The sequence below is a fragment of the Dendropsophus ebraccatus genome, chromosome 13, assembly GCF_027789765.1.
Source record: "Dendropsophus ebraccatus isolate aDenEbr1 chromosome 13, aDenEbr1.pat, whole genome shotgun sequence".
Lineage (NCBI taxonomy): Eukaryota > Metazoa > Chordata > Amphibia > Anura > Hylidae > Dendropsophus > Dendropsophus ebraccatus.
The window spans coordinates 59,118,845-59,143,356 of NC_091466.1; the positions used below are offsets into that span (position 1 = coordinate 59,118,845).

Sequence of the window (24,512 nt, forward strand, 5' to 3'; positions counted from 1 at the left end):
CTGAGCCAGGCAGGACTTACCCTAATTGCCCTCACTTGGTGGTCAGTTAGGGTTTATGATGAAGTATATGAATATGGAGAAATCTGTAAACCAGTGTAAGATGAGAGAGAAAATAAATCCTATGTAATCATGTCGTTCGCAATGTTTGTTGTTTTCTGAGGGCTCTTCTTAGACCCTGTTTCCTTTCTGATGCGTTTTCCCCAGTAGGTGGCGCTAGGTTCTTCGGGGAAATAGTGGGTCATGCATAAGTGTGGGTACTTCAAACGTCAAGTAAGTCGGACACTGATAAATTACAGCTACGATGTCCCTGTCTAATAGAGAGATAATAGGGGTCGTAGAATGCTGGTATGAGTCTCCGTTTTAAGACTACTACCCCCCAGGGTGTTTCCTGGTGCAGGAGGTCCTGTTAAGAGATACTGGTAAGTATATTGGTCCCAGGTTATAAGTACAGGTGCATGAGCAAGCGTTTGAATTTCACGCTGTTTGCAGGTCCCTGAAGCTCCAGTTGGCGTCTTCATTTTTTCTTTACTTCCTGGTTTGGGCTTTCCCATGATGCACTTTGTCTCCTGTGATGTCTAACTGACTCTCTAAAACTGTTAGCTGGCTTACATCTTTTCAGCCAATCAGAGCTCAGCAACCTGTGTCATCTGACAAAGGGAGGCTGGCTTAACAGGGCTTAGACCCGCCTCCCTCTTGATGATGTCATTGTCACAAAATGGCTTCCACAGAGCAGCCTGGGGTCAACAGTCATTAGGTAAGAATGAATTTACTTCACTTCCTGGTGGGGGGGTTGAGGCTTGAAAATATAGGGAAGGATGGCAGATAGGTGATTAAAGGGGTAGTGCGGCACTAAACAATTATTCACTAAATAACACACATTACAAAGTTATACAACTTTGTAATGTATGTTATGTTAGTGAATGGCCCCCTTCCACATGTCCCCCCCCCCCCCACGCTAGACCCGGAAGTGTAGTGCTCTATACTCACCTGATTCGTGTCGACCCCCGTCTGCCATCTTATGACAATGATGTCATCTTCGGGAGGCCAGCCGAACCGCTCCAACTGTCCCTTGTGCCGGCCCCCCTCTGCCGCGTCATCAGCTGCTCAGCCGCAATTGTGGCTGAGCAGCTGATGACGCCGCAGAGGGGGGCTGGCATGAAGGAGGGCTGGTGCGGTCCAGTCGGCCTCCCGAAGACGACGTCATTGTCCCCAAGATGGCAGCCAGGGTCGACACGAATAAGGCATGTATAGTGCACTACACTTCCGGGGGTGGGGGGGGGACACGGGGAAGGGGGCCATTCACTAACATAACATACATTACAAGGCTGGGTTCACACTACGTATATTTCAGTCAGTATATTTCAGTCAGTATTGTGGTCCTCATATTGCAACCAAAACCAGGAGTGGATTAAAAACACAGAAAGGCTCTGGTCACACAATGATGAAATTGAGTGGATGGCCGCCATATAACAGAAAATAACTGCCATTATTTCAATATAACGGCCGTTGTTCTAAAATAACAGCAAATATTTGCCACTAAATGGCGGCCATCCACTCAATTTCAACATTGTGTGAACAGATCCTTTCTGTGTTTTTAATCCACTCCTGGTTTTGGTTGCAATACTGACTGAAATATACTGACTGAAATATACATATACTGACTGAAATATACGTAGTGTGAACCCAGCCCAAAGTTGTATAACTTTGTAATGTGTGTTATTTAGTGAATAATTTTCTAGTGCCGCACTACCCCTTTAAAGCATATTACAAAGTTATATAACTTTGTAATGTGTTTCAATTACTGGGAAAAAGCTTTTCACTGGAGTACCCCTTTAAGGTCTATAAGAGGTTTATAAAGCATATAGTTTTCATATGGAGGTGCAGTGAAGTAGATATTGACAATTGATATTCTCATTAATGAGAATAATGAGGGGGTAAGGTGACTCCCAATTCAATAGTAGAAGTAGAATTCCTAATGAAAAAATGGAGGATGAAGAATTGTACCAACACAGGAACACATCAGTGAAAATGGATACCTGTATTCCCTAACCTCTGAGGCATATCAAAAAACATCCTATCAATCTTACACAATGAAGAATAATAAAATATAGGGAATAGTGGATAGATGCCGAGAAATGTATTTTAATCATAACCCTGTTGCTTTAAATGGGCATCAGATTGCTTGTAAAATCAACTTTTATTTGTGGCTGCAAGTGTCCAGGAGATGTGGCTTAAGCTGCTTAAGTGCCACAGCATCAGTTTGTTTTCCCACCCCTCTCTTTAACAGTTGGCATATTGGGGCACATGGTCACATAGATAGAAAAGGGCTACTCCTTCTATATAGCATTGCTAACATGTCTGCCCCTGTTCTGAAGCTACCAAGAATTTGTTTGTTTTGGATGGTCTTTGTTCTGTACTTCATGGTTGTACTTTCTGATTGAGTGGTTGCTCAGTACAGTACTACAGTTCCCTGAATGCATTTCTTGCCCTCATCCTCACAGTGCTCCCACCCTGCCTACTTCCCTCCCACAGCACTCCTGCCAGACTCTGCCCCAACCAACTCCGTTCTATTACAGAGCAGACACAGTTTTTAGTAATCATCACTACTAATATTTTGTGGTCATGGAGCAGGTTTCTCCTCTTGGCTTCAAAGATAGGCACATACAGCACCACCATGACATCTACTGGTGATTAAAGGAAATAACAGAGTCACAAGAGATCATTCCCGCCAAGGGCTCTTTTCCTTCTTGACTCCCCAGAAGTGATTGTCTATAGGAATTAAGTGAGATTATATTTTTCTTTAGTGTTTGAAACAATGTCTCATTGTGTATATATGTTTTATAGACGTTCATTTTACAGGCTTTACATGTATTCATTTATTAACTTTCAAACATGCTCATGTAATATTTTTACCTACAGTATGATACAGACAATAACCACAAGATATCAAACGCTGACCTGCATAACAGCAGTTTCTTTGACCTGTCCGTAAGTATGGATTCCAATGTATGTTTTAAATGTAGAACCTGGTAAAGTCTGAAGCGCAAAACGCATTGTCCAATAACCAATAAAAACTACCGGTCATGGTGAAAAAAAAAACAAAAAAAAAACGAAAAAGGTGGAAAAATAAACTAAAAAAAATTACAAGTCAAAACATGGTAATGCAAAAAAAAAAAAAGTCTAAAAAAAGTAAAAGTATTCATACTTGGTATTGTTGAAATCATACTGTCCAGTGGGAAAAAAAACAAAAATGTCACTTTTATTGTCCAGTGAAAATAATATTGTCCCACAGTTTTGCACAGTTGCATTTTTTTTTATTTCACTTTACGGGTGCGTTCACACGTAGAGGATCCGCAGCAATTTGATGACGCAGATTTAAATCAGCAGATTTCATGGCCGAGATTTGAAGCTGCAGAACTGCTGCGAATCCTGTACGTGTGAACACACCCTACCTCTGCTTGTGCAATCTCTGTAATAAATGGAGTCTACCACCAGATTTGACAGTATTAAAGGGGTTATCCAGTGCTATAAAACATGGCCACTTTCTTCAGAGTCAGCACCACTCTCGTCTCCAGTTTGGGTGCAGGTTTTGCAACCTAGTTCCATTGTATTGAATGGAGCATAATTGCAAACCACACCTGACCTGGAGAAAGGAATGGTGCTGTCTCTGGAAGAAAGTGGCCATGTTTTTGTAGCGCTGAATGACCCCTTTAAAGGGGTTATCCAGAAACATGGCCACTTGTCTCCAGTTCAGGTGTAGATCGCAATTGAGCTCCACTCAATACAATGGAACTAAGTTGCAAAACTGGCAACCAAACTGGAGACAAGAGTGGTGCTGTCTCTGGAAAAAAGTTGCCATATTTTTGTAGCGCTGCAAAACTACTGGTATTGCTGCCTTCAGAATCATGATCTGCTGTGTCGTTCTCTTGGAAAACAATTTTAATTCGACATGAAAATTAGCTTGCTGGTGGTACGCTGAGGGGATTGTTTGACCTCTATACCCACCAGGACCCCTCCCATCTCTGAGCCACGTCTGGCCATGAAGACTGAGCTGTAACGAACAGGCTGATGTGCAGTAACACTGGAACAACTACTGCGTAAGCATGAGATTCTGCATATTCAAGGCCTTACCAATCCTTCATGTACACCCCAGGTCAGACACTGCTGTATACAAACTCCAAGCCGGAACCATCCCTAAAGAACACCAGACAAGACCACCACTGTATAAAGACTAATGAACAAACATAAATACTCCCAACCCCCCTAGTCTAATACAGAACTAAGGCCAGAACCTTCTCAATAAATTCAGCCTTCAGAGCAGTATGTCATGTTCGTACAGACCCCAGACCAGCTTTCCACCTCGCTCCTAAGTGCAGGAACAGGGAGAAGTGAGTATGTAGAACACCATTGAGATACTACTGCTCCTATGGAAGTTCAGATTTCTCCTGGCAAATATGTAATATTATCACGTTACTGTTTACAGAAGTCGTATAAAATACTAGGTTCTGTTCACATTTGTGTCAGCAAGTCCATCACAAATTCAACATGTAGGTTTATGGTCCATCCAGCCAGGCATGCCACTTTAGTTTTCTTGCTTTTATGATGGAATAAAAACATGGCGTTAAAGGGGTTATCCAGCATTAGAAAAATATGAGCACTATCTTCCAGAGACAGCCCCACTCTTGTCTCCAGTTTGGGTGCAGGTTTTGCTACTCAGTTCCATTGAAGTCAATAGAGCTTAAAGGGGTTATCCAGTGCTACAAAAACATGGCCACTTTCTTCCAGAGACAGCCCCACTCTTGTCTCCAGCTTGGGCGTGTTTTGCTGCTAAGTTCCATTGAAGTGAATGGAGCTCAAATGCAAACCGCACCTGAACTGGAGACAAGAGTCATGTTGTCTCTGAAAGAAAGTGGCAATGTTTTTGTAGCACTGGATAACCCCTTTAATTGCAAACCGCACCTAAACTGGAGACAAGAGTTGTGTTGTCTCGGAGAAAGTGGCCATGTTTTTCTAACGCTGGATAACCCCTTTAAGATACATTCACACGTACAAGATCTGCAGAAGATTTTGCAGATATCAATGTAACTTATAGGGGAAGTCCGAAGCCCGACCTTTTTTTCAAAGAGCCGGGAATGAGGTGGTTGAACATAACAACATGCACCTACCTCCCCGGCTCCAGCACTGGTGTCTGCTGTTGGCCCCTCCAGTTCCCGCCCGCTTCCTGGTCTGAACAAGGACTTGATCATGACGTGTCGGCCCTGCTCAGCTAGTCAGTGCCCAAGGCGGGATCTTGCTATGGCCACTTACTGGCTGACACGTCACGACCCGGTCCCCGCTCAGACCAGAAAGTGGCCAGGGGACCGGCCAAAGCGGGACACTCGTGGTTCAGTCTAGGAAAGTTTTACACAGCAGATGTGGCTGCATCCTTAGGTCTCATTCACACATCAGTAACCCTGTCTGTAATTGCGAAACTGCAGACAGGATTACAAATATTTCCGAATTTGCAAGGACCTCTTGCCAAATAGATGACACGGACGCACAATGGCTTAATAATTTTTGCGGCATGGATCATGTCCCTAAAACGGATCAGTAACACCTACAGATGTGTGTATGAGACCATAGAAATGGCATGTGTGACAGGGGCCATAATGTCACACGATTCACATGAATATAACAATTTTTAGGATCCATCGTGCACCACATGATGGAATAATCTGCAGGTTTGGGTCCATTATACAGTAAGAAATCAGACACTTTCTAGAGAAACAGAAAAAGTTTACTAATGCTAATCTCATTTCTAGGTAAAAAACAGGGACATGTAAAGGGCAAAGAGGGACAAGGGTCAAAAGTAGGGACTGTCGCTCCAAAAGAGGGACACTTGGGAGGTATGCATGTTGTTAGGTTCAGCCACCTCCTCCCAGGCGAAAGACACCTCCTGTAATCAAATCTGCTGCAGATCCTGTACATATGAGCATACCCTTAAAGCGAATGTACCATCAGGTACATGACCCACGGATAGATTGGCGCCGGCGCAGGGAAGCCAGTGCCGAGGTCTATATTTGAACCGCGGCACGGTTCCCGTGTACAGCATTGTTCTATCCGTGGGTACCAGGCTGGGCTGCCACCAGTGGGAGCCCGGTACCCATGAATAGAACGGCGTTGTACTAGGGAACCAGGCTGCGGTTCAAAAAATAGACTGCGGCACCGGCTTCCCTGCGCAAATCTATCCGTGGGTCATGTTAAAGCGAATGTATCTGATGGTACATTCGCTTTAAAGGGGTTATCCCAAAAAGCATACATTTATATTTATTTTTAACAAGGAGAGGGTTTATAACAGTGACTTCTTTAACTTTGTTGACCCGTATCGGAAAGCAAACGAAGACATGTGATTGGCTGCTGGAGAGGAGCCCTGCAGTGGGTGCCTACAGCGCCTCATACACAGAGACCACAAGAGAAGAGCTGTCCCCATTACTGTATAGTGCAGGGATGGGGAACCTTCGTCTCTCCAGCTGTTGCAAAACTACAATTCCCATCATGCCTGGACAGCCAAAGCTAAAGCTTTGGCTGTCCAGGCATGATGGGAATTGTAGTTTTGCAACAGCTGGAGGGCCGACGGTTTCCTATATCTGGTATAGTGAAACTTAGTTCCCGCTCAGCCGCTCTGTTTAATTTAGTCATGTGTCCGTTATGCACCGGAAGTTATGTTGCTGCACGGACGAGTTTCATTGCTGTACCGGAAGCCGCTGGAAAAAGCGCTCCTGATTGCAGCCGGTTTCCTATTGTAACTACACACTTGTGAAATATATATATATATATTTTTTTTTAGCGCGGTGAACAGATGGAGGCGGATTTACTGGATACGTTAGAGGCATTGGGGTGAGTGTAATGTAATGGTGGGTATAGGCAGAGCTGCAGGCGGGTGTAGACTCCGTGAGCCGCATGGGTCCTGTGTGCACATGGACTGACAGTCACCGGGCCGGTATGTGGAGGCTTATACACCCTGAGCTGCTATGTGTTGCAGAGACAGGCAGGTAGGAGCGGTGTAATACATTGTCCCCCCTGTGGTGGCGCTGCAGGGGAGTTGATCCTTGCTGCCAGATTACCTATGATCACTGGCCCCAATCTCTAATAGGAAATCCCCCAGCTTCCTACAACATAGGTGCAGAGAGGTGAGGATCTCCATGTAGTGTATGGAAGAAGAAATCATTGGGGCTAGTTACACTGAAAGATGGAGGCTGCCAGTAAAAAAAATAAATAATAATTTATATATATATATATATATATATATATATATATATATATATATATATATGGCATATACACGTGAAATAATGGGCAGAAATAGAGCCGCTCCTCATGAGGGCTGATCCTGACACGTTACTGAAATGACAGGTACGCTTTAAAGGGGTACTATAGGGGTACTTTAGCCCATAGTAACATGCAGGTATGGGGAATAGCATACATCACGCCGGTTACTATGTTACATTTAATATCTTTCTCCATTGTGAGAGGTTTGTGAAATCTTCAATAATAGGATTACAGAAAAACGTTTGTTTGGCGCACTCCCCGGCCGTGATGTAACTTGTTCAAGCATGGAAATCCCCCATACACCTTAGTTTTGTCAGCCGTTCCCGCCACTCACAGTGGGTTTGGCTGTCAGTATAAGGTGTATGGTGCTCTGCCAACCGACCGACCACCAACAGATGTCATCCGTGAAGAAAGGGATTGTGCGCAATGGAAAGAGAGAGAGAAGCTGCAGTTTACCCCTCCCCATAGAGAACACAGGATCGCTTGGTTGTCCTAAATGTTCCTGTGTATGGGGAGGGTGAGAGCTGGATGGAGCAATAACTGTTCATCCATCAATTATTGAAGGTGTATGGCCATCTTTACTGCACAGATTGGGAGATTTCCATGCTTGAAGGAGCTACATCACTGCAGGTGAGGACTATGAATGTTTATAAGGAGGCATTGTGACTGGAGCTGCCAGATGGGACAGAAGTGCACTTAGGGTCCATTTACACAGAAAGATTATCTGCCAAAGATTTGAACAGTAGTGGATTATAATAGGGGCGTTGTAGGTGGCAGCCCGGGGCCTTGAGCTCCTGTGGGGCCCATGACCACCCAAAAAGACTTATACTTTCAGTGGTGTACTGTCTCCTGGCTACACTTCCACCATGATTTGCAAAAATAACAGTTTTTTTTTTTTTATGGCAATTTTGCACAAATCAGGACATCATGACATTATCTGTCCTGTACTATGAATGCCAGGCTAGTGCTGCCATAGTTACAGTGGGGTGGGGGGGCCCAGGCTTGGTGAACAGCCCGGGGCCTATGGTACAGTTAATCCGCCCCTGGATTTGAAGCCAAAGTCAGGAATGGATTTGAAAAGAGGAGAAATCTCAGGCGTTCCTTTATGACCTGATCTCTGTTTATAGTCTCTGGCTTTGGCTTTAAATCTTTCTGTGTAAATGGACCCTTCGGATCAAGGGAACGCACCATTTTCATAACTCCGTTATTGAACATTTAGCAACAACAGTACAATGAAGGAATAGGTGTCGTACCATAGTAATCAGTGTGACATACGTGGTTACTTTATAGCAGCAGGTTAGTATGGGCTGACATGATGATCGTTTCTCTTTAAGAGACAATGCAAAATGTTCCTCTTTGTTTTTTCCTGAAATAATGTGTTTTTTCATTTAGGTACAAGGGTCCCTTATTGGAAGAGGACACACTGGGTCCAGCGTTAGAAGGTGGTTTGTCATCTCCTGACTACTTTCAGCTTCTAAAATGGCTCACGTCTCAGATTAATTCATTAGAGAACTTAGAAGAAAGTGTTAGTTCTGAAGGTAAGATCACATGTAAAAAAAAAAATCATTTTTGCTTCAGTTTTAGCCAAATTCAGGAGTAGATATGGAAGGGAGAAGTATATGTCTCTCCTCTTCTGTGCTTTTCCTTCCAGTTGGATCTGCTTCTGGCTATAACTATAACAGCATGTGTTGTTCCAGGCCAATACTTGCTTTGTACTTACAATTATCCTCTGCTTAGTGCAAGTACAATATAACTTCAGCAGTGCATCTGTTTAGCAGTAACATCACCTCTGCATGTTGCTAGACAGCTGGCCATACCACTTAAAGGGATTACCCCAAGATTAGGGCCCTATTCCACAGAATGATTATCGTTCAGATTATCATTAAATCGTTCGAATCTAAGCGATAATCCTTCGTTTGAATAGCAGATAAAGATTAACGACCGAACGAGAAATCGTTGATCGTTTAATAAGACCTAGACCTATTTTTATCGTTGCTCGTTCGCATTGAATAAGATGTTGTTCGGTCTTTCGCAGTAGTGACAAACACAATAGCGACGACAAGACGACCGCAAGAACGATCATAAGTAAGATTATCGTTCCATGTAAATGGGTGAACGATTTTAGGTCTTTCGCAATAGCGGTCGTTTGGATCATTTATGGTTAACGATTATGTGAACAATAATCGTCCCGTGGAATAGGGCCCTAACACTTGTCAAGTATGCACTGGGATGGTGGGGAGTCTGACTGATTGGGGGGGCTGCCCCACCCCACCCTTCACGAGAAAGGGAATTTCTTGTCTCGCATGTGAATGGAGCAGTGGCCAAGCATGCATGTTGCTGTAGAACTTCTGAAGATTGCTGAGCACTGTACTCAACTATCACCATTAGTCACATAGAAAACTAATAGAGTACCAGCTTGCACTTTCAACTGCTGCTCTAGACTCACAAGAGGCCAAGGGACCCTGATTGGTCGAACCCCCACTGATCAGATGCATGTCATCTGTTCTGATATTTTTTAATCTTGGGATAAACCCAAGGCAGCCCGAGGAGCAGTACATACAATAAATACTACTCTTAATCTGTAAAAATAATATGTCCTGTAATATTGCTAATATTTAGGTCTTCGTATACATAACCTCTTTCTGCAAATCTGAATATAAAGGGACTTATTGTAAGCATATCATAAACTGTCCAGATTTCCATTCTAGGTGGTGATGTAGAAAGTGTTCAGCTGGAAATAAGTGGTTTCTTAAAGGAGCTGTCCTGCCCTTATCCTACTCTGGTTACTGGAGACATTAAGGACAGATTAAAGACAAAGGAGGACTGTCTGAAACTACTGTGTGAGTATAGTAAAATGAAGACATCAATGATTCCCCTGACTGTACCTCAGGCAGATACTGCAAAGCTCAGTGTTCAGAAAGCCTGAGCTGCCATGAGGAACTGTACCTTACTGTCATTTGCCTTAGTGTGTATGTAGCCCCTATCAGATAGGGATTTACTCTGTTCGCTGTTTTTGGAGTCAGAAACAAACAACTGGCATCTGCCCTTAGAGGGAGTTTTGCCGGGATCAATGCAGTAGGGTTCAAGGTTTAACTTTTCCATTAAAATTTTTTCGTTTGGGATTTATTAGTCTGCACTTGATGATCAATTTTTCTGTACTCTAATAGATAATTGTTGGCAGCTCTTTCCCACAAGGAGATGTGTCATGGCCAAAAAAAGGTCTCACCCCTTGACGCCCATTGGTTGGCCGACGTATAGGGGGTGGGGTCTAGACCTTTCGGCCAGCCTGTTCCAATGGCCGGCGAGGGGGTGGGGCCAACTGTGGCGTTGTGGGCGGTGCTAAGTGGCGCTAATGCCGCGAGGCCCGCCCACCTCACTCAATCTGCAGTTGATAAAAGATGACCTTTTACTTGAACAATCACCATGACGTATTATATAAAATAAGGTATGAAAAACGCTAAATTTACCCTTTACACCTGTGTAGAGATGTCAGAATGCAAAAAGGAGGTGACGGTGTCACTTTAAAGATGCGTTTAGCTGACAGACAAGTGTTATCTTATTTTTCGAGTGAACACTGGGCAGTGATCGGGGAAGAATGTTTACAGAAATGATTGTTCACTTAAGGCCCTATTCCATGGAACGATTATCGGCCGATATCTGCTGTTATGGCTGATCATCCCGTGGAATAGAGGGCAACGATCAGCCAACATCGTTCATGTTGGCTGATCGTTGCGCCGCTTGTTTTTCAAACATGTTGAAAAACAAGCGACTTATATAGCAGCGATCTGCTGCCGTCACTCTGTGGAATAGAAGCGGTGGCAGCAGACTGCTGCTATCCTCTATGGGCTGCCCGGACGATCTAGCGATTACCCGGGCAGCTCCCCGCGGCCCCTCCCTCACTCAGCCGCTGATAGCGCTCGTTTGCTCCTCTCCGTCGGCCCGTGGAATAGGGGCTTTAGGCATTGACCTGTTTTATTCTGTAGGCAATTTACCAGAGTCTCATTTTTTATAATAAGTCTAGCGCCTTACATTGTTTGTCATTTCTTCCAGTGTTTTTAGGTTCCGAGCTTCAGGCCTTGCAAATTCTACAAAACAGCAAGCAGAAAGACTCCGATCCTGGCGGCCAAGTATATAAGGAAGTCAGAAGGATCTGCGCAGCGCTTAGACTTCCTGAACAATCGTCTTCACATATTGTCTCCATGATAAAAAGTGTGGAGGAAAAGGTGAGGAGCAGGCATTGTATAAATTTTCATATTTTCGTTAGTCCTCATTCTTGATGGTAGACCAAAATAGATGGAGATTCACTGTAGCAATTAATTTACCTTATTTTCTGGAGTATAAGACGACTTTTTAACCCCGAAAAATCTTCTTAGAAGTTGGGGGTCGTCTTATACACTGGGTATGGTCGCCCCATACGGTGGGGAGGCCCAAAAATAACCCCATCCCCAGTGTATGGGGTGACCATTATAAAAAAAACAACAAACATTTAATTCACCTGGGGCTTCGGGAAATTCCGGCGCCTCTCTCATTCTCCCGAAGCTCTCCCGGCAGCCGAGCATCTCTGAGCCTCTCCGATGAGACGCTTGGCTGCCCGTGATAGAATCGGTGATCTCCATATCCGGCCCAGGAAGTGTACGTCACACTGCCTGCGCTGGGAACGATACGGTAGGCGCGCCGATGCCAGGAACGGGCCCCAGGTTAGTTAAATGTGTTTTGTTTTTTTTTAATTGAGCTGCAGGGGTTAACATTTTCCGACATATAAGTTGAACCCCTGACAATCTTCTTAAAATTCAGGGGTCGCCTTATATGCTGGAAAATACGGTATACTTGTAGCAATTCCTATTTATGCTTAAAATGTGAACATTTGTTTTAATGTCAGGCTATGATAAGATGTCTTACCTTGTGTAACTGTGAGCAGGTGGTGCATTCTGATATCCCAGTTAATACCGATATGTTCCCCAATAGAGATAAGCATGACTTGAGCATGCTTAAGTCGGATTGCTCGGTATTTGATTACTGTTGGATGCAGCCCTAGGGAACACAGAGAAGACAGCGCTCCATGGTGCAGAATCCTCAAAACAGAGGTGGATCAAGTAGGGGGAATTTAACAGTGGATTCCCTCACCTGATGTTGTTGTGAAAGACTGAGGCACTCTCCAAGCGTGTAGAGGGAGCCTTTCCTGGATACCCCGGCTGGGGAAAATATATGCAGACCTCCACTTTGCAAGAAATACAGGTTCAACAGGCACAGCAATACATGAGCATATAGCTTATAAAGATTTTTTTTTAACTTATTAAACACTTTCCGTGTTTTAATAAATGTAAAAAAAAGTTGTTTATAAGCTATATACTCGCATATTCTAATGGAGTAGGCTGCGCCTGTTAAACCTGCTTTTCTTAAAAAGTGGAGGTCTGCATCGGTATAGTAGCCCTAGGGAGTCCTGGAAAACATGGATACGGCCATAGGGGGAGATTTATCAAACATGGTGTAAAGTGACACTGGCCCAGTTGCCCCTAGCAACCAATCAGATTCTACCTTTCATTTTCCAAAGAGTCTGTGAGAAATGAAAGGTGGAATCTGGTTGCTAGGGGCAACTGAGCCAGTTTGATAAATCTCCCCCATTGGCTGTATCCATGTTTGTCAACTGCCTGTATTCAAATGCTGAGTGATCTGACTCTAGCATGCTCATGTCCACACCCCACATGTTTGTTGTTATGTTATATAGTCTTCACTAGTAATTTCCTGCCATTTAGAGAAACATAAATCCATCAGACAGACTTTCTTCTTTCTTAAAGGGCCTATTACACGGGTCGTCAGAGGAGCAAACTCGTTCCCCGCTCGCTGCTGCCGCTATTCAACGCGACAGCAGCGAGCGGGTGAGTGCGGGAGGGGACGGCGGGGAGCTGCGGGGGGGCTGCCCGGGTGATCGCTGATCGTCCGGGCAGCCCATAGGATATAGCAGCGTCTGCTGCCGATGCTCCTATTCAACGGAGCAACGGCAGCAGGTCGCTGCTATATCAGTCGCTTGTTTTTCAACATGTTGAAAAACAAGCGACTGCAACGATCAGCCGACATGAACGACATTGCACTCTACTCTACGGGACGGTTATCGTCCGTAGCGGCCGATATCGGCCGAATACGGACGATAATCTTTCCGTGGAATAGGGCCTTTAGTGTTTGAGATAGCAGCAGGGAGAGGGAGTGAGTTAGGGCCATATTACACAGCCTGATGTGCCGAGTAAGTGCTGATCTGCTAGATTTGTGCTTGCTTACAGAGGCTATTACACAGCCCGATGATCATGCAGCAAGGGCTGTGCGGACATTACTTACCCAAAACTGGACAGCAGAGTGGCCTATCACTTTAGAGGCGGCTACAGAAGCTTCAGTAGCAGCTGTAGTAAGCAGATAGCATTGCGTGGTTGGCAGCAGATGATTTTTAAACATGTTGAAGTACAACGATCAGCCAGTGATTCCTTGGCTGATCCTTGTCTTTATTTTACAGAGCGATATGTTCCTGATTGGCAGATGTGTGTTATAGGGCCCCTAACAGCTTAAAGGGAGGGCAGTTTGAAGATAAACTTTGGAGAACAGCTTGCTCACCCAGGCAGACAGCAGAGCAGAATCACATAGACTGTGTCCAAGCATTGAAAGAAAGCAGCAGGGCTGTGGAGTCTGAGTCGGAGCTAGTTTTGGCTGGAGTGTGAGTTGGAGTCGGAAAAAAAATGTTCCGACTCCAGCTTTTGCTCATAAATATTATATATTATATAAACATTATAATAGGACACTGTCCCTATTACATAAGGGTGGTCAGGGAAAAGTTGTCGTCACTATTTGGCAGTTTGTTTCTGAGCTGGAAGAGTCCATTGTGTGGGGGGAGATCTGTGCTGTTCTCTTCCTGGATGCTGGATGATGGATGATTGTATATGAGCAGCAGTGTAATATGGAGATATCCTGTGTAATATAGAGGAGGAGGAGAAGACATAAGTAGTGTAGCAGTAACCTCTGTCCTCAGTGTGGTGTTTTCTCTTTGGGAGAAGATTGTGTTTTTCTTCAGTTGTGTGTGTGTGTGTGCGCGCGCGCTATGGCTGCAGCAAGCTGTGTGTGTGTTATAGCGATGTCACGACACCAGAATTTTGAGTTCGATACCGATACTAACTTTTTTATTTCGCTACTCAATACTAGCTCGATATCAAAATAAAATAAAAAAAAGATAGAAATATAATAACCCCTAGACAGCGAATATAATAAACCTGAAATGTTATCTATATTCTTCAGACCTGCACTATTACAGAGATACCAATTTATGGGCCTTTTTTTAATTTTATTACGTTAAAAATAAAGGTTTACGTTTTTTACATAATTGTGTACAGAGATCACTTAGACAGCTATGCTATACCGCGTACAAGGACAGCTCTGCTGTACGCTGCTCAGACAGCTCTGCTGTACAGAAGGCACATCAGGCCTCTGTTGGCAGATACTGATTGACAGCTGTGAGCAAGGGTCCGGGAGGAAGGAACGGTTAGGTGTGCCAGAGTGGGTACAACTTCTCATTGACTCCTCATTACTGTAGGCGACCTGAGTTTGTGCATAATCCACACCACAGACAAATGGCCTAAAAATACCATGCTCACTAAGGGCCTGACAACTACAGCACACTGTCAGCACCTCAGGTAGGGTTCAGGGGCTGGTAGATTTCCTTTAAGTCATGCTGGTGGTATGATGATAAACGGATAATCTTGAAGCTCTTACACAGTGTGATACACTTTGATTCTCAGAGGATGCTGTTGGATCTCCTTTTCTACACCAAGGGAGAGGTCATATATGTGAGATCTTTTTCCACATAGTTACGTAGTTAGTATGGTTAAAAAAAAAAAAAAAACAACAACCAAGGAGGAGATGGGTGAGGGAACGGAGGTTGGATGATGGGTACATTCTGTACATATGCAGTAACAAAATAACATTAATGCATATGTGTAGAATGTATCCATCATCCCCCTCATTCCCTTCACCCATCTCCTCCTTGGGTGAACTTGATGGACATGTGTCTTTTTTCGACCGCACTAACTAATTATGTCCATGAGGTGTCCAAGCCAATCTCTTGGGTGGAGATGTATCACTCTTGAGTGAGCTAAAATAAGGGATTCAAGGTAACCATAGGATCTAGATATCAGGTTTTAGGTAGGCTATTTCTATGGGGCATGCACTTTTTTATGTAAATCATGAAATTTGTGTTTGGTGAATCAAAATTCTTTTTTTAATTCTTTGAAGGTTACTGAACTTCTACCAAAAGCTAAAGCTGCCAGCATTGACCAGGCGCTGCTCGCTGTGGATATGAATACACAACAGCTGGTGAGAAAGCTGAAAAACAAACTATACATTTAATGGGGGAGGTTTATATGTTATAGATTCTACAGATCTGTAAAAGCTCAAGTGATTACATAGAGCTGCCTAACAGGTCTTAGGTCTCATGCATGTAGTAGAGCTTTACACAGTCTATAATGCTGGATCAAAGCCTGTGGAGTCCCTCCTGCCTCTGTATAGTGCCATACTGTACCTTATTAATACCACATCCAAAGGATTGTACTATGATTTTTTTTTTCCTTATGAGAAGTATGCGTGGAAGACTATATCATGATCTGCACTTCTTATGCTGGACAGCGTAGGGCTTTTGCCCAAATTCACTGTGTATGGGTGTGGGAGCAGCATCTTCCCCATACAATGAATCAGTAGGGGTGCTGCCACAAATCAGATATCGATGGCCTGTCCTGTGGATAAAAACCTGCACTCAAACTGGAGACAAGAGTGGTGCTCCAGTGACCATGTTTTTGTAGTGCCTGATAACCCCTGTCATTTATGTTAATTTCTAGTGCAAATGATGATAATTCCACCCGGCTTTTATGTGTTACCTTGTACGGATACCTTTGAATATCTATATAACTTGCATCCGGTTTCTTTTCTGTTAAAGGATCGCCTGGATAAAATAAATGAAGCTCTCTGTAAAGAGTACGAGTGCCGGCGCAGAATGTTAATAAAACGTTTGGATGTAACTGTGCAGTCATTTGGATGGTCTGACAGAGCCAAGGTGAGGGAAGCACAGTAACTTAATGCACAGGAGACCTGTAGTGTGGAGTGTAAGGGCTGGAGAAATCCTGCTTCATGTATCCTAGTACAGTGGGTATAGTTATAGCCTTCATTGCTTGAGTATCCGGTCCGCATACAGGATGGACAGTCAAGTGATTTTTTTTTTTCTCAATTGAAAATTCCTTTTTCATGGACTAAATTTTCCCTGTTTTGTCCTTAGTTATTCTGTAGTCAAAACTTAAATGGGGGTCTTATAATATAACCCCCATTTTCTGGTTCATTGTGATCACTATTTCCAATATGTCTATAGAATTCAATGGGGAGGTAGCCATACTTGCTCATGATCATCTCCATACAGATTTGGTAAATGTACCTGTCTTTTAGAAAGACTTTTGACATGAAAAGTTTTGATTGGTCAGGGCCTGAGTGTTTAGACTGACTGATGGATCCGTCAGTGGAGCGTGGGAGAGATGTACGCTGGTGCACACTCATATCCCCGCCGTGTGTCTGGGACCTGGAGGGTCCCATACACTTACATTATGAGTCTGTCCGAGTCATGTGAATCAGGTGGAAGAGAATGTGCTTAGCACAGGCTATTGGCTTATGCTGCTGATCAGTCAGGGTCTGAACATTCAGAATCTGACTGATTAAAAACTGTTAATCAGATTAGTCTCTATGACATGCCTATATGCATAGATATATAGGAGTCCTTCTCATGTTGCTGTAGTTTCTACATATTATACACGTTATACACTATATATATATATATATATATCTATATATATATATATATATCTATATATATATATATATATATCTATATATATATATATCTCTATATATATATATATATATATCTATCTATCTATCTATCTATCTATCTATCTATCTATCTATCTATCGAGGTCTTGTTATCTCAAACCTGTAGCTCTCAAGCTGTTGCAAATATACAGCCCCCAGTATACCTGGACAGCCCAGGCACGCTAGAAATTGAAGTTTTGCAGCCACTGGAGATCTATGGGTTGAAGTCTGTTGTTCTAGGTTAATTGAACTACTAAGAAATTAGCTTTAGCATATATGAATGGGGCCAGAGACTGAATAAACATGTTCTGTGCACAATGCTGTGGAATATTCTTCAGCTATATAAATAAGAGAAAAGCATTACATGCAGTGACACTAAAGGGCACAGGGGGGCAGCATTTCCATACAAAACTCATTGTACATCATCTGCTTTGATAATATCCTGTGGTGCTTTCGGCTAGGCGTCACATCTTAGTAACATCTAAGTGTAGATCTAAGCATTGTGGATAAACCATACAGAGTGATATAGAAGCATCATAGTAGAGGTTCATATTTTAAAACCAGTTAGGCTGGGTTCACACTGCGTATTTGAAATCCGGTTTTTGAAAAAACGGATGAAAAACGGATGCATTTGTGTGCATCCGTTTTGATCTGTTTTTCCATTGACTTCCATTATAAAAAAAAAAACGGATCAAAACGGATCCGTTTTTTTTTTTTTTTTTTTTTGACGGACACAAAAACGTTGCTGACACTATTTTTTTTGTCCTTTAAAAAAAAAACGGATCCGTTAAACGTATGCTAAAAACGCAGTGTAAACCCAAACTAATCCAGATGTTGGCCCCAACAGTAAGGAGTAACAGTAAATCTGTAATTTTGTACTGAAGACGATGCATTAACAATGGAATGAAAAGCCACTTCATACTGAGAGATGTCACACGGGGATGCTTGCCAAGTAGTTGTGTAATGTCAAGACCACATGGTAAACAGGATAAGCCACAAATGTTCAGCGTTTTTTATGTTCTGATACCAGCAAGAAAATATCTTGGTACAAGCGACACACCCAGAGCATCAGCACATGACAAGAGACATTGAATGTATCATACTGCTGCTATGATGTGGTTTATATATTTATGTAAAAAGACATATGCTATCCTATATTTTTAGGCAAAAACGGATGAAATTGCACGAGTTTACCAACCAATCCGTTACGCGCTGTCGACAAAATCGGAAATCACTGTGTCACATCTCTTGGCCGCCAGACGGGATCTTTCCAGGATAGTGCGTACTAGCAGTGGGTCGGTTCGAGAGAAGATGGTCTGCCCTGTCAATAAGGTAAACAGCCCAGGATATTTTTGCTGCATATTAGAATGTATATTTCCATTCACTGCTGATATTCACAGCCAGGACGTCACATGCTTATTGTGTGTCTGATGGCAGCATGCAATGGGTTATATAGATTTTACCTATAGAAAGCACTTAGTAAATATTGGTAATTGTAAAACAAATATACTTGTGTGTGTACTCTGTGCTACTGTTCATGAGCTGGGAGCTCCCCCAGCCCACAAGGCATGATTGACTGATCAAGGGAAAGCCGTCAGGCACAGCCAGTGTATCGGGGAAGCTACAGGCTACACAAGAGAGAGCTGGAGTTCAGTAATTCTCCTTCCCAACCCTATGAAGAGGTTAAGAAACAGGAATGAACAACGTTCAATACATGTGGAATCACCCTAATGGTGTATGTTGAGTCCTACTGCCGAGGGCAGAACAAGCTGTATATATGGCCGTGCCCTAGACGCTACACATGGTGGCTGGCAGTAGCCCTGAGTGTAGCTGAGACCCATAGCTGATTTTATGGACACCACAATCTTGCCTGGTCCTTTTTCTTATGTGCACTTTATAGCACCTCCTGAGAACCATTCCCCTCCTCCAGACTGGGCTGCCCTGCTCTGTGGTGTTTCTGTCCATAAAATGGCTTACATGGAGGAGCATGTGACCATCCCCCGCCCTCTGTGTCCACCACTGAGTCTGTATATGTCTATGGAGGACACTGGGTGGGGCATGGTCACATGCTCCTCCATGTCGGCCATCTTATGGACAGGCTCACCACAGAGCAGGACAGCACTGTCTGGAGGAGGGGAGTCTGGTATTAGCTCTATGAGGTACACAGGGAGCTGCTGTCAGTATATACACTTACTAATACTGTACACTGAACTACTTTACTATAAAGTGGCCAACCCCTTTAATGTTTAATTTGGGTCATACTTGCAGTCACCATATAATTATTATTATTAGCAGAGGGGCAAGATATGGCATTGCTCCATTCACTTGAATAGTACAGTGCTCCCTTGCACCACTACTACTTAAAGTACAGCGATTGCAAGCATGGGCATGACCATCATGGCCCCTTCAAATAGCTGATTGTGGGGGTGCAGGGAGTCGGACCATCCCCATATGACATTGATGGCTCTTTCTGAGGATAGGCCAATCATTCATAAAGCCTGGATAACCCCTTTAATTTTCATAAATCTTCCTGACTATGTGAAAGTGATCTTCTCTGCCCCTATCACAAGGACGCATCTATTCAGCACTTATAAGGAACCTATCACTTGGGTGTCAGACCCAGACAGAACAATGAGAGGCAGCTGGACGTACGGCTCAGTCACTAGGTCTCATCTTTCAGTCACCATGGAGACTCTGTGACTGGGATTTGTTGAGCTCTGATTTATAGTCTTATTTTATGTGCGTGTTATGACACTGCCATATGCCGTATAGTCACAGTACAGTTCTACTACTTAATCTGATACCAAGGAAAATGTGAGCGCTCTGTACTTATTGTCCTGGTCTCTAAGCCAGGATGGCGTTTTCCATGGTAACAATGCACGACTTCACGGAAATCTATTTTTAATAGTCTTTGACATTTAGATGATAGTTTTGTTGGGTTGGTGGTGGAGGTCATCACTGGAACTGAGGTTCAGAAACACTGGATGAGACCTGTTCCCACGTATAGGATTCTATTAGGATTGGGGCCCGGGTATGTTCCGTCACCTGACCTCCCCGTTAGTCTCAACGTTGTTGGGGTCATTTGTCAGTGCAATATCCTTCACAGATGAAACCAAGAGCAAGAGCCACCTGAAGTTGGTGCAGTTATTAACTATATTGCATGGCTATTGGTGGCCACATGGGGGCGTGGTTTTGGCCACATGCAAGATGACAAATGTGTAAACTCGGCTTGATTGGAAATGATCAGAAGGGTAGCCCGTACTAGCCTGCTGCTGTCAAGTACCGGCTCTCATGACCCTGATCACAATGGGAGCTTTTTTTGTGTGTTGCACTGTTTTTGCAATACTTATAATTAGAGATGAGCGCAATTTCAGCATGCTCGCGTGAATAGCGGTAGCTGCAGCCCCAGAGAGTCCTGGGAAACTTTGATACAGCCATAGACAGGCTCAAGTTGCGCTAATCTTTAATAGTAATATGTAAATAGGGTTGGTTAGTGTACAGGGGCATTACCTAGCCCCTAACTGCACCGCTACAGTCACCTGACAGCCCCTCATAAATATTTAGCGGCCTCTTATATATACTCAGTGGCCTCCCCTGCTGCTACTCATGTATACTCATTGGCCTCTGCTGAGTGGCCTCTGCTGAGTGGCCTCTCCTGCCTCTTCATATAGATAGATAGACACACACACACACACACACTTACTCATTGTCCTCTTCTCATATATACTCATTGGCCTTTCCTCATATATATATATATATGAGGAAAGGCCAATGAGTATATATGAGAAGAGGCCAATGAGTAAGTGTGTGTATGTGATATATATATATAATATTTCATCGGCCTCTCCTCATATATATACACTCATTGGCCTCTCCTCCTCTACTCATTGGCCTTTCCATATACACACTCACCGGCCACTTTATTAGGTACACCTGTCCAACTGCATGTTACCACTTAATTTCTAATCAGCCAATCACATGGCGGCAACTCAGTGCATTTAGGCATGTAGACATGGTCAAGACAATCTCCTGCAGTTCAAACCGAGCATCAGTATGGGGAAGAAAGGTGATTTGAGTGCCTTTGAACGTGGCATGGTTGTTGGTGCCAGAAGGGCTGGTCTGAGTATTTCAGATACTGCTGATCTACTGGGATTTTCACGCACAACCATCTCTAAGGTTTACAGAGAATGGTCCGAAAAAGAAAAAACTTCCAGTGAGCGGCAGTTCTGTGGGCGGAAATGCCTTGTTGATGCCAGAGGTCAGAGGAGAATGGGCAGACTGGTTCGAGCTGATAGAAAGGCAACAGTGACTCAAATAGCCAACCGTTACAACCAAGGTAGGCAGAAGAGCATCTCTGAACGCACAGTACCTCCAACTTTGAGGCAGATGGGCTACAGCAGCAGAAGACCACACCGGGTGCCACTCCTTTCAGCTAAGAACAGGAAACTGAGGCTACAATTTGCACAAGCTCATCGAAATTGGACAGTAGAAGATTGGAAAAACGTTGCCTGGTCTGAGTCTCGATTTCTGCTGCGACATTCGGATGGTAGGGTCAGAATTTGGCGTCAACAACATGAAAGCTTGGATCCATCCTGCCTTGTATCAACGGTTCAGGCTGGTGGTGGTGGTGTCATGGTGTGGGGAATATTTTCTTGGCACTCTTTGGGCCCCTTGGTACCAATTGAGCATCGTTGCAATGCCACAGCCTACCTGAGTATTGTTGCTGACCATGTCCATCCCTTTATGACCACAATGTACCCAACATCTGATGGCTACTTTCAGCAGGATAATGCGCCATGTCATAAAGCTAGAATCATCTCAGACTGGTTTCTTGAACAAGACAATGAGTTCACTGTACTCCAATGGCCTCCACAGTCACCAGATCTCAATCCAATAGAGCATCTTTGGGATGTGGTGGAACGGGAGATTCGCATCATGGATGTGCAGCCGACAAATCTGCGGCAACTGTGTGATGCCATCATGTCAATATGGACCAAAATCTCTGAGGAAGCTTCCAGCGCCTTGTTGTATCTATGCCACCAAGAATTGAGGCCGTTCTGAAGGCAAAAAGAGGGCCAACCCGTTACTAGCATGGTGTACCTAATAAAGTGGCCGGTGAGTGTGTGTATATATATATATATATATATATATATATATATATATATATATATATATATATATATATATATATATATATAATTTTCATATTCATTGGCCTCTCCTCATATATATTCATTGGTCTCTCCGGATGTATATACTCATTGGCCTCTCCGGATGTATATACTCATTGGCCTCTCCTCATATATATTCATTGGTCTCTCCTGATGTATATACTCATTGGCCTCTCCTGCCTTGCTTTCAGCTGTAATTGACATTTCAATCTGCTGACGCTCTTAGGTAGCTGTTTGGTCAAGGAGACACATAAGATTTATCAAACATGGTGTAAAGTGAAACCAACCAGATTCCACCTTTCATTCCTCACAGACTCTTTGGAAAATGAAAGGTGGAATCTGATTGGTTGCTAGGGGCAACTGAGCCAGTTTCACTTTACACCATGTTTGATAAATCTTCCCAATAGTTCCTCTTACATACTGTATCAGTCTGTTCTTCCAGAATGTAGCGTCAGAGAAGATTGCCCGAGCTACTAAACTGCTGCAAGCTAGGACACCTCCTTGTTTCGCCTACCAGTCCTATCCCTGCTTGATTGACAGTCAGCTGCAAAGCAGGGATGGGAGGGGGAGCAAGGAGATGTTACTACATACCGCAAAACAGGAATTTGGCATAGCCTCTTTGACATTTTGCAATGGAGAATAAAAGATTATTGTACATTATGGAAGAAAGCAGCTATGTTTTTCTAATCCTGGTTAAACCCTTTAAGGAGATTTAATGATATGTGTTCTGTATAAAAGTGATTTGTGCGCTTTTTACCTCACTTGTAATAATAGATTTTATCTTTTATTCAGGTTCTGATGGGCAGGGTGCCAGATCGAGGAGGAAGACCCTCAGAGATCGAGCCTCCACCTCCAGAAATGCCACCATGGCAGAAAAGGAAGGACGACGGAGGAAGAGGAGGCTGGAGAGGAGGCGGACGAGGTGGTGGTGGTGGCGGCTACGGAAGAGGAGGGTATAATCCAGGAGGCGGACGAGGAGGCTACCAAGGCAGAGGAGGTTATGGAGGTGGGGGCTATGGAGGAAGAGGGAATTATGGGAGGTACTAAATGGACTCGTTTTATACTCGAAGAACAATTTCCTCACCTGTAAGTGGACTACTAATGGAGCAGCTAGTGTTCTTCATTTTTGCAAATCACCTTATTTATTTTTGTATGTTGATAACCTAAGATCATGGAGGCTAACGTTAAGTTAATAATGAGAGAGTTGGGACGTATGTGACCTACGGTATCATGCTAAGCATAGTCTCTGTAATTCTGGTCATACAATAGATGCCATTCCTGTTCATGGTAGCCGTCAGTCAGTCTCTGCTGAGAATCATGATAACTTATGATTCACGAAACCCCCGAACACTTGTAATTTGACTCTTGGTGGCTGGAGAAGATGGTTGCAGCCCTTACTGTAAGTTAGTGATAACTTTTTATACATTTTATATATCTGAATCTGAGTAACGGCATCTGCATCGTGAAGGTTTTAGACTGTAGAGCAGCCATAAGCTGATGATGACTGTGGGTAATCCATGACTATAACATAAGGTAATTCATTATTGAAGAGACATTGGGAATAATCATTAGGTAGTAATTCAGGCCACTGCATGTACAGTAAACGTCCTGAAAATCTGATCATCTAGATCAGGGATGGGGAACCTTCGGCCCTCCAGCTGTTGCAAAACTACAATTCCCATCATGCCTGGACAGCCGAAGGCTGTCCAGGCATGATGGGAATTGTAGTTTTGCAACAGCTGGAGGGCCAAAGGTTCCCATCCCTGATCTAGACCTTGCTCCCAGCACAGAACTGAAAATGATTTGACAAGATAAGAAGCAGAAAGCTCCTTATGAAGAAATGCAGTTACTTTATAATGTATTTGTTGCTGTTGTGATATTAGTCTCGTTTCCTTTTTTTTTTTTTTTTTTCCCACTTATTATCACTTATTATTGACGCCAGATTGCAGATTGCCACCAGAACCCCTACCCCAGAGCATGTAGCCATGATGATGAATACATATGACCCGATGCTTTGTACTACTAAGATAAAGAATGAATTCCCTTAGGCTGCAAATTCTCAGTCCGACCGAAGGCCTGACTGTGCAGGCTAACAGCATGATACGTCCTTATTAAGCTGTTAGTTTGGGGGGGTCAGACCTGCAGTAAGGC

General features: G+C 43.6%; 1 protein-coding gene across 1 annotated transcript; it reads left to right on the top strand.

The window, feature by feature from the left end:
• The first annotated feature begins 680 nt into the window (after positions 1–680).
• FAM98B (family with sequence similarity 98 member B) lies at positions 681–24,060 on the top strand. The gene is made up of 10 exons (XM_069950114.1): positions 681–754; positions 2,920–2,988; positions 6,827–6,876; positions 8,701–8,846; positions 10,017–10,148; positions 11,359–11,531; positions 15,577–15,657; positions 16,274–16,390; positions 18,355–18,522; positions 23,154–24,060. The coding sequence occupies exons 3-10, from the start codon at positions 6,839–6,841 to the stop codon at positions 23,406–23,408; spliced, it is 1,110 nt and encodes a 369-aa protein (XP_069806215.1). The 5' UTR covers positions 681–754; positions 2,920–2,988; positions 6,827–6,838; the 3' UTR covers positions 23,409–24,060.
• The last annotated feature ends 452 nt before the right edge of the window (positions 24,061–24,512 follow it).